This window comes from Lactuca sativa, chromosome 2 (assembly GCF_002870075.4).
Source record: "Lactuca sativa cultivar Salinas chromosome 2, Lsat_Salinas_v11, whole genome shotgun sequence".
Taxonomy (NCBI): Eukaryota; Viridiplantae; Streptophyta; class Magnoliopsida; order Asterales; family Asteraceae; genus Lactuca; species Lactuca sativa.
The window spans coordinates 73306559-73317944 of record NC_056624.2 but is presented as its reverse complement, the minus strand read 5'-3'; the positions used below and the strand labels follow the sequence as shown (position 1 = coordinate 73317944).

The 11386-nt window shown below is 43.4% G+C and overlaps 1 protein-coding gene across 1 annotated transcript; it reads right to left on the bottom strand.

Annotated features, from left to right (window-relative positions):
• Window positions 1-8949: 8949 nt before the first annotated feature.
• Window positions 8950-10574, bottom strand: LOC111909114 (UPF0481 protein At3g47200). Its single transcript, XM_023904902.3, has 2 exons — window positions 10535-10574; window positions 8950-10424 (listed from the first exon to the last, which is right to left on the bottom strand). The coding sequence occupies exon 2, from the start codon at window positions 10399-10401 to the stop codon at window positions 9064-9066; it is 1338 nt and encodes a 445-aa protein (XP_023760670.1). The 5' UTR covers window positions 10402-10424; window positions 10535-10574; the 3' UTR covers window positions 8950-9063.
• Window positions 10575-11386: the final 812 nt, after the last annotated feature.

Below are 11386 nucleotides of genomic sequence, written 5' to 3'. Positions count from 1 at the left end.
TCTGAGCAGTCTGCAGTCTACTACGGACCTGTTGGATCAACTCGGTCGTCTTGAGCACCACCTCTGTGCTCCCAATGACTCGCTGACCGACCTCGCCCCAACAAATCGGGGTCCTACACTTCCTCCCATACAGCATCTCAAAGGGAGGTCGATCAATGCTCGCATGATAACTATTGTTATACGAGAATTCCGCTAACGGAAGATACGTATCCCAACTGCCACCGAAATCTAGGACACATGCCCTAAGCATATCCTCGAGAGTCTGAATCGTCCTCTCGCTCTGCCCGTCTGTCTGAGGGTGGAAAGCGGTGCTGAAATGGAGACGAGTACCCATCTCGTCGTGGAACCGCTTCCAAAATCTGGATGTGAAACGGACATCTCGGTCTGACACCACCGACACCGGCACTCCATGACGTGCCACAATCTCACGCACATAGATATCGGCTAACTTCTCCGCCGATATACTCTCCTGGATCGGGATAAAATGGGCACTCTTCGTCAACCGATCCACTACTACCCATATCGAATCCACTCCACGTGCGGTCCGGGGAAGCTTGGTGACAAAATCCATGGTAATGTCCTCCCATTTCCACACGGGAATGTCCAACGGCTGCATCCTGCCGTGAGGCCTCTGGTGCTCCGCCTTGACCTTCCGGCAGGTCAGGCATCTCTCGACGTACCAGGTGACGTCCCGCTTCATGCAGGGCCACCAATAATCGGGTCGAAGATCTCGGTACATCTTCGTCGCCCCTGGGTGGATAGAAAACCGAGACTTATGAGCCTCATCCATCAACACTTGCCGTACTCCACCCCAGTACGGTACCCACACTCTCCCGTGAAGCGTCAACAAACCCCGACTGTCGTAATCAAATGAAGCTACTCGGCCCACGATCCTCTCACACTTCTGTCTCTCCTCCTTGAGACCCTCTACCTGAGCCTCCTTGATCCGCTCCAACAACGGAGTGATCACTGTCATCCTCAAACATAGATCCCTGATAGGGGCCGCCGACACCTTGCGGCTCAGGGCATCGGCCACCACATTGGCCTTCCCTGGATGGTATAGGATCTCACAGTCGTAATCCTTTAGCACATCCAACCACCTCCTCTGCCTCATATTCAGACTCGGCTGATCCATAAGATACCTCAAACTCTTGTGATCCGTGTATATAGTACAACGGACCCCATAAAGGTAATGCCTCCAAATCTTGAGGGCAAACACAACTGCCCCCAGCTCCAAATCATGGGTAGGATAATTAGCCTCGTGAGGCTTCAACTGTCTCGAGGCATAAGCTATCACATGGCCTCGCTGCATCAGAACTGCTCCCAAACCTGTGATCGAGGCATCACAATAGACTACAAAGTCCTCTACTCCCTCTGGCAAGGTAAGGATCGGAGCCTCGCACAATCTCTGCCTGAGGGTCTCGAATGCTGTCTGCTGCTCCGGACCCCAACGAAATACCACTGACTTCTTGGTCAGTCGGGTGAGCGGCACTGCTATCTTGGAGAAATCCTGAATAAATCTCCGCTAATACCCTGCCAACCCTAGGAAGCTCCGAATCTCAGATGGAGACTTCGGGACCTCCCACTGCATCACGGCCTCTATCTTGGCCGGATCTACCAGAATACCCTTCTGGTTGACGAGGTGACCAAGGAACTGCACCTCGCGCAACCAGAACTCACATTTGGAGAACTTTGCAAAAAGTCTCTCCCTCCTCAAAACCTCCAGCACCTCCCGCAGGTGCTCCTCGTGCTGCTCCTGCGTCTTGGAATATACCAAGATGTCATCTATGAACACTATCACTGACCGATCCAGCATCGGCCTACACACGCGGTTCATGAGATCCATGAACGCGGCTGGAGCATTGGTGAGCCCAAATGGCATCACCACATACTCGTAATGACCATACCTGGTCCTGAAAGCAGTCTTCTGTACATCCTCATCTCTAACCCGCATCTGATGATATCCGGAGCGTAGATCGATCTTGGAGAACCAAGACGCTCCCTGAAGCTGATCAAACAAATCATCTATCCTCGGGAGTGGGTAACGGTTTTTCACCGTTACCTTATTCAACTCCCGATAATCAATACACATACGATGCGACCCATCCTTCTTTCTCACAAACAGGATCGGCGCTCCCCAAGGCGAACTGCTCGGCCGAATGAAACCCTTGTCTAACAGCTCCTGCAGCTGTGTAGACAACTCCTGCATCTCAGGGGGAGCTAGTCGATACGGTGCCTTGGCTATCGGAGCCGCACCAGGGATGAGGTCGATCCTGAACTCAACCTGTCTCTCAGGAGGTATCCCCGGCAAATCCTCAGGAAACACGTCCGGGTAGTCTCGAACAATAGGAACATCATCAACTGTCGACTTGCCCTTCTCCCGCGCATCCAAAACGTAAGCTACAAAACCGGCGCAACCCTGCTGAACATAGCGCCTCGCCCTTGCGGCGGAACAAAAGGTCGGTCCTCGCTGTGGCCTCTCGCCCTGAATCACCAACTCTCCCCTACTGGGAGTGCGAACCCTCACTAGCTGAAGCTCACAATCAATCACCGCCCCATTGGGGCTTAGCCAATCCATACCCACAATAACCTTATTCCCTCGCAGGGGAATAGGTACCAGATCCACTGAAAACTGCTCATCAAATAACTGAAGAGAACACCCTATGTGCACTCTGCCGACCCTCACGGTCCTATCATCTGCTATCTCAATCTCTAATGGACAATCCAGCTCCCCTGGAGCTCTACTGAATCTCTTGCTAAGCGCAAGTGATACGAATGACCGGGTAGCCCCCGAATCGAATAATACCAAAGCAGAAATGCCGTTCACAGAGAACGACCCTGAATAAAACATACAATCATAAGCAACATTTAATCAATAATAATAAAGAGATAAAGGGAAGATACATACCCGTCACCACATCAGGAGTCGCTCGCGCCTCCTCTGCTGTCATCTGAAACGCCCTACTCTTCGCCACTGGCGCATCAGCTCGGCCCTGCCGGCCATCTGTAATCCTCAAGGTAGCAGGGGCAGGTGCAGCCACCTTCCCCGCTGCAGCTAAACTCGGACACTGGGACTTTTTATGTCCCCTCTGATTGCACTGAAAGCAAATCAGATCTGATGCTGCGACGGCAGTAGCAGGGGCCGTACAATCCCTACTCAAATGCCCAATCCGACGGCACTTGTAGCAGCCGGAACTCCCTGCCTTGCACGCTCCCTCGTGCAATCTCCCACACTTGCCACATCGACCGTGGCTCTGCTGACTCCTAGATCTGTGATCCGAAACCTTGGGCTTTTTGCCCGAACCGCCTGAACCCGAAACCGCCTCCGGTTTCCTTTTCTTCTCCATCTCGAGATCAATCTCCCTCTCCCGAGCCCTAGCAATCATATCTTCCAGCGTTTTACAGCTGGACCGGCTCACAAACTGGCGGATATCGCTCCGCAACATCTCATGATAACGGGCCTTCTTCATTTCCTCATCAGCTACATACTGAGGAACGAGAAGAGCCCTCTCCCTGAACTTGGCGGTGATCTCCGCCACTGTCTCTGTAGTCTGGGTGAGGTCCTGAAACTCCCTAGCTAGCTGTTGCACCTCAATGACCGGTGCAAACTCCGCCCTGAACCTGGTAGAGAAATCAGCCCAGGTCATGGCGTCCAATGTTGCATCATCCCCAATGGCATGTCCGACCTCCTCCCACCAATCCCGTGCCCTGTCCTTCAGAAGACAGGACGCCAATCTGACCTTGTCCCCCTCGGGACATCTGCTAGTACGGAAAGCGTTGGCCACATCCGCCAACCATCTGGTGCTCGCTATGGGGTCTCGCGCCCCATGATAGTCCGGAGCTCCACATGCCCTGAACTCCCTGAAAGTAAGGGTGCGCGTCCCCATCATGGCCGCCACCTCGGCACGGAAGGTGCCCAATCTCTCATCCATCAGCTCTAGAATCCCCTCCTTGATCGAACCGAAGATCACAGGAGTCTGCTCTATAATGATGCGCGTAATCTCCGAAGAAAGGAACTCTCGGGTCTGCTCATCCATGCGCTCATCCCCCGAACTTGAACCTGATCCCTCCCCGGCACCTCCGCTGCCGGCTGCTGGTCTCGAACGCAGAACCACCATTCTGAAACACATCACAACTACATCAGAAAACAAAAATATCTTGAGGGATCATTGATACTACAACTAGCTTCCTGGTCTTGTCTCAGCCTTTCTTGATTCGAGTACGGATCCTCTGCTTCCAGTAGTACGGGCCCATACTACCTTCCACATCTATCCGTACTTTCTTCAAGAACTGCCCTGACTCCACCAAGTCACTTCTACTACTACTGATCTCTGCTACTCTCATCCTAGGCTTGCTCCAGGGAAACCTCAAACTCAACTCAACTAGTCCTTAGCTGCTGCAGGTCTCCTTATAATGCTAATTAACCATCACCTGAACACCATCACATGTGACGAAGATCAGATAATCCTTCAAGTAAAAGACCCGTCCCTATAACGGTTGGACTCAAACAAGAGCTGCGCAATAGGGCCAGTTCCAGCACTCTGGGATTATTCAACCCTGATCACATGTGGTGTAACGTGTTCACCTAATGGCTAACTTCCATCACTCAGAACTCCCACAAAGCACGAAGCAAGCAGCATTCGGAATAAGGAAACATACTCAGGCAAATCTATTCTCAAAACGAGAAACTGATCTAGCATACAGTGCTAAGCTCATACTATCAGGCATAACCTAAACAGGCTATCCTACTGCTGTCTACTCAATACTAGCATACAATACTCATAAAGATGTAACACATAAAGCAGGCACATAAGGCATCCTTCTAGATCCTTAGTCTTATACTAGCATGCTGTTCTACTAAAACTGAAACTGAACAAATAACTTGTATGGGTAATTTGGGAGTACTTACTTGAGCTCGGCTGATCGCATGCACCACACCCTTATCTTGTTTAAAAATCTCTTTCTTTCTAAGTGTTTTCAAAATTCTTTTAGAAAACATTTTCCTTTTAAAAAAAATCTTTTTATTTCCCCCTTAGTTTGAGTTCAGATACACCCGGAAGTGTATCCGAATCCCTCAAACCAGGGCTCTGATACCAACTTGTAACATCCCAAAAATACGACCCAAAAATTTCGTTTTTTTTTTTTCAACATAACCAAAAACCATAATCTGAGTGTCATATCATAAACCATACATGATGTATCTCAAAATAATAATAAAAACACTATGCGGAAAACTGTATCATATCCATGTTATATAAAAATCAAGAACCAATCAACTCCCAGGATAAAAGCTGAAGCTGTGGTGTGTGCGATGCCATCATCCCGAGCTCCTCTCTCTACAAGCGGAAGTACCTGAAACCAAAACTGAAACTGTAAGCACGAAGCTTAGTGAGCTCCCCCAAACTACCACATACCATACAATACATATAAATCACATACTGGGCCTTGCCCACTACATCAGACCGAGGTCTGGAACTAGCTGCATCGGACCGAAGTCCGGAACTGACCGGGACCTTGTCCCCTGCATCGGACCAGAGTCCGGAACTAACTGCATCGGACCGGAGTCCGGAACTAACTGCTTCGGACCGAAGTCCGGAACTAACTGCATCGGACCGAAGTCCGGAATACATAACACAAATATGCTTGAATCACAAAGACGTCAAGCCAGCTAGCTACTACATCAACTAAAGACCGGAACTACTGATAATTACACGGGCCGTCATTGTGGCCGTAGACCCGTTCCTACTGAAGGGAGACTCACCTCGTGAACTGGCTGCTGAGTGAATAGCTCTGAGGGCTAACTGCTGCTGCTCCGGTATCTCCCCGGCTACAAGTCCATAAACATGCTCAATCAAATACTAAACACTGCACTGGGTAAAATGACTCTTTTACCCCAGGTCAAAGTCAACTCTCAGACAAAGTCAACTCTCGGACAAAGTCAACCCATAGTTGACCTGACTCGCCGAGTTGGGCCGCCAACTCGCCGAGTCCCTATTCTCACTCCTCGACTCAACTCGCTGCTACTCGTCGAGTATGGCATCAACTCGACGAGTACTCTCCCGATCCAAGAACTCAGACAATCTTCATCCGACTCGCCGAGTCCTATGAACAACTCGACGAGTTGTTCTTGAGCTTAAGAAGATTGCCTTGGACTCGCCGAGTTATATGAACAACTCGCCGAGTCCCTCCATCACTGAGTCTACTCTCAACTCGCTGAGTCCACTCTCTAACTCACTGGATCCACTCGACACTGATAAAAATGAAGGAATCGGGGACTCGCGACCCAATTCGCCGAGTCGTTCTTCCCGACTCGTCGAGTTGCCGCCATGCAACTGACTTTTACTCGATTTTGTTTGAATCCAACACATACAATTGATAGATCTGAGTCCAATAAGCTGATTTACCACGTAAAGTTTCCAACTTTACGTGTACAACCTCATGAATAAGGGAAATAAGGCTAAAAGATGCACAAAGTGGGTAGATCTATGGTTAATATGCAAAGTAACTCCAAAAAGGCAGTAGATCTGGGCTCTACAACACCCAATCATTCAGATCTATAGATATCTCGACTTATTAAGGCATTCATGCAAACATAAGGCTTGGAACAAGCATCAACTAGATCCTAGGAGGGCTCTAATGGAGGTTTAAAGCATATAACAAGAGGGAAAATCCGAAAATACCTCAAATAACTCAGATTTGCCCTTGGATCTTTGCACTACACCTCTTCTCCTTGCTCCTTGCTTCTTCTCCTTCTTCAAACCTTCACAAAATGGCACAAAACACTTAGCTCACACAAGGGTGGATTAGGGTTCTTTCTCACAGTGTTCTCAGGGTGAGGGAGGCGAGAATGGGGCTATAATGTGACTTAAATAGTGGGCAACCCGGGGATTTAGGGTTTCACCCAGACGGATGGACTCGCCGAGTCAGGGATACGGACTCGCCGAGTCCCCGGCTCACACGTGCTCGAAGTCGCGACCCTACTCGGCGAGTCAGGCTATGAACTCGCCGAGTCCCTCTTGCAAAACTTCAAAATAAATACCAAGGAATTACCATACCGGACACGGGTCGTTACAATTAAACTTAGTATCAAAATCGAAAAAAATTGAAAACTTTGTACTTTTTGTGGAAAAAAATTCAATTTTGACACGTCAGCATATCATGTCAGTATGTCACGTCATCAAAACTGACACGTTATCATGTAACCTGGTTAACCGGTCAAGTGGTCAGAATTATAACAAATTGGAAAACACAGTGTCAAAATTGACACAAAAAAAAAACACGGTGTCAAAATCGAATTTCTGTATAAAAAGAGTGTTTTTTGTGTCATTTACCTTTTATAAAGTAAAAAAAAAGTTTTGTGATCTTTAAGTATTTTTTTATGCATTTTTATGATTTTTAGGGTTTGTTTTAGGGTTTTTTGTTTTCTATAGAACCTAAACACACACACATATATATATATATATATATATATATATATATATATATATATATATATATTCTTTAATTAATTTAGAAAACTTAAATATTGCAAAAATATTATTTTTTAAAAAACTTAAATTCCATTGAAAAAACATAGAAATTCTAAAAAAAACATAGAAATTAAAAATATCACAAGAACACTAGAAATTCAGAAACGTCACACTAGAAATTCAAACACACAACCCACTAAAAATTAGAAGACAAAGACTTCCAACTTGACGTCTCATTTGGCGCCTTGCCTCATAATTTACAAAAACTCAACAAAGTTGAAATCTTTGTCATTTTCAACATGATAAGCCTCAAAAGCATTTTGTAGCAAAGTATTTTCATTTTCACCATTTCCGGCATCATGCATCACCTACGAAACACAATGATAAACCGAGTTGCGAGTGCGTGTACGTTTCTCCTTTTGACGTAGACTAAATCTTTTCTTCGTGGTTGAAGGGCTTGGCGGTTGTATATGTCAGCGACTCTACTCCAATAAGTAGTCGAAGGGTAGTCACTATTGTGTGGATCTTTTGTTACATCAATCCATAAACGAGCGAGTAAGATCTCTTCTTCAGTCGACCAAACAATAGTTATTCTTTGTGATGAGGTATATAAAAGAATATTGGAAAAAAAAGAAAGTTAAGAGAATAGAATTAAGGAGATTTGAATGAGATGAAGAGTGAATAAGGATGGAGATATTTATAGTTGAAGATTAAGCGTTTAAAATTTGAATTATTGAAAAAAAAAACGGTTATACTTTTGAAATTATGTATTTTGTGGAATGAAGGTAAGTTTTGAAAAAAAAGGTTTAAGTAATAAATGGGTTAAATGAAAAAAAAATGTCTCATCGGTTAATCATTGCCGAGTTGCCGAGCCGAGCTCGGCATGCCAAGGCCTTGGCCCGGTGTTCGCCGAGTTCACCGAGTGCAAGCCGAGTTCCACACCCACCAGCCTTAGCATTAAAGAAATAGACACCGCTTTATAAACATCTGGATTGGTCATATCAACTTGGTACCATTATTAAACTCAGAAATATCAAAGCTTTTAATTTCAACAAATGAACGGAGGATAGGCCTGTACATGTACATATCTTTCCCATGGACTTCTTTTCATTCAGGTATTATAAGGCCACAATTCAACCTATTGGAGGTTTCATATCCTTCCATATCTAATCTCAAGTTCTATTATGAAAAAATGAATCACTTCCGAATACCGAAATGCCTTTGGCCTAGCATTATGGTGGATTTTACGTGTAGAATCAGAGTAGATTAGATTGCCGTTTAAAAAAGAAAAACAATGTGAGAATCCTTATCTGCCGAAGTAACCAGTTATCTGAAATTTTACTTGTACTTCGGCTGACATATTTAAAGATTTCAGGCGTTTAATATTCAGTACATATAGGAAATAAGATTGTTTCACGAATTAGAAAAATAAAAACGCAATTAACCCTTTAAACAAAATACGAAAATAGGACACTGGAACAATATAATAAAAACTGACAAACTTAATACTTATACTTGAAAACAAAGCGGAAAAGAAAGAAAAACATAGAAGTAAAACGTGAACAATAAAGGCAGAAAAAAACCAATAAAAAATCTAATGCTTAACTACAATTATGGGATTTTCCCCCATGACTGTAAAGATAGTCTGAACCACAGTAAGAACAAACAAAGTGATTCCAGCAAATAAAGCAATCATATTCCATGGACTACTGAAATATGTTCGCTTCAATCCTGCAACAGCATTCGGCCAGTAACTATTGTAGTAGTTATCCAATTCATCCCACTCTTGATGATAAAAGAAATTCTCATACACGACTTCTTTGCATATGTTGTATATTAAATTTCGTGCGTTCTGGTCCGAACTTACTGTAACTAGGACCCCTGATTTTACCAACTTAGCAACATCCTGTGGAGTTTCTATAAGCATACCCATAGCCCATGCATATGTTGTAACAAACTTAGGAACTAGAGAAGACTGCTCGTATATAATAAGGTTCCTTAAAACCAGTTCAGTGCGATCATCAACAAGCAGTTGTGGCATCTTCAGAGTAGGCTTATTCCAAAACCATGGAAAGCATGAAAACCTTGGTAATAATTCAAGTTTCATGGCCAGTGCCCAATTATCATCTTGATTAGTCATGAAGTTCACCCCTGCCCTATCGAGTTCCATGGCCGAGTGCCTTTTTGGGAGTGTAGGAACCCCGGTTTGGATATTATTCACAGGATGGAAGTATTTGTGAAAAAGGCCAAGAAGATGATCATGATTTGTGTCTACGCTAACATTACGACTTACAGAATTATCTCCAAAAATATTGTAAGTTATGAGAAGCCTATGCATATATAGATTAAGAGATGTCGCGGGATTGTATTTCAGAATAGTAGACTCAAAGATGTCTCTAAGAACAAAAAACGGGATTTGGTTTTCTATCAGCAGTAGGTCTAAATTTATAGATGGGGTAAGCAACATGTTTAAGGGAAATGGTCCAAAACGTTCTATAATGTTATGAATGAAATAAAGTATGAAACAAGCATCTATTACCATCATTCTAACAAGTTCTTCATCGTTGTAGGTCATTGAATCTGAATAACATGCCTTGATGAGGATTATTTTTCGACTCACCTTGAGCACACATTCTTCTAACATTTTGTCAGGGGTTGTACCTAAACTGTACAAAAAACGATGTACATATGTCGCTTTTTGAGCTTCAAATTCTTGCAAATGTTTATCTTGTTTGTGAAGAGGTCCAATGGAGACCATCCTAGGATTAAAAGATCTTGTGCTGAGATCTCGGAGCACACTAGGAACCATGAAAATTAATGGTAGACCACGATTGCCAAGATCCTTTCCCTTTTCTTTATCATCATTTAGAACCTGGAGTACAGAATGCCCAATGCTATGTTCTGTTGCAAGCTCCACATCACTTGTTGCCATTAAAAAATTTAGCGTAATTTCCTCTGTAACGAATCAGTTAAACAGAATTTTAGAGCATAGTAGAGTATATGTGATTTAAGAATCCAGATTAAAAAATAATAATAATAATAACACCTAAAGGCAATGGAGTTACCTTCCTTGTAAGTTGCGTCTGTATGATCTATACTACTTTGTTTGGCTTTTTAGTTTGCACAATCTATATCTGAGGTATATATATATATATATATATATATATATATATATATATATATATATATATATATATATATATATATATATATATATATATATATATATATATATATATATATATATATCCAACTTTCATGCATGTACAAATATTGCATCTATTGTTTTTAAATGGTTAAAGGAAAATGTCTTGGAATGCATTTTAGACATTACTCTCATCAATGGTAATTTTTTACTTCAATCATGTCCATCCTTTTCTCAATATGTCAAAATCCCTCCTCTATTTTTTAAGGGAAAATGACTCTTGAGGGTAATTAACTTTTGCGTTTGTACACATTTGGTCCATTTTCTTTTTTTTGTATTCAATATACCATCGAACTTGTTGTTGGTGTTTACCATAGCCCTTTTGACCGGCTTTTGACCTGTGATAGCAGGTCAAAGGGTTATGGTGAACACAAACAACAAGTTCGATGGTATATTGAGTACAAAAAAAGGAAAGAGACCAAATGAGAACAAACGCAACAGTTGGTTACCCTCCTGATTTATTTTCCCTTTACTCATTTATAACAAATCTCACATCATCTCCTACTGATATTAATGACTTTATGAGATTCATTCTTGCTTCTCTTCAAAACATAACCTACGAAAGGGCGTTATTCATGCATGTACAAGTTTGTAATGCACTTGAATATTTATTAGGGGAATCTTGACTAAGCAGGCGCATTTCATGACTACATTTACATTTCCAATCAAATGATTTATCGTATCATGGATTCTAGACAAGTCTACAAACGAG

Bases quoted from the DNA above. Each gene is read 5' to 3' on its own strand.
- LOC111909114 (XM_023904902.3), bottom strand. From the start codon at position 10,401: ATGGCAACAAGTGATGTGGAGCTTGCAACAGAACATAGCATTGGGCAT.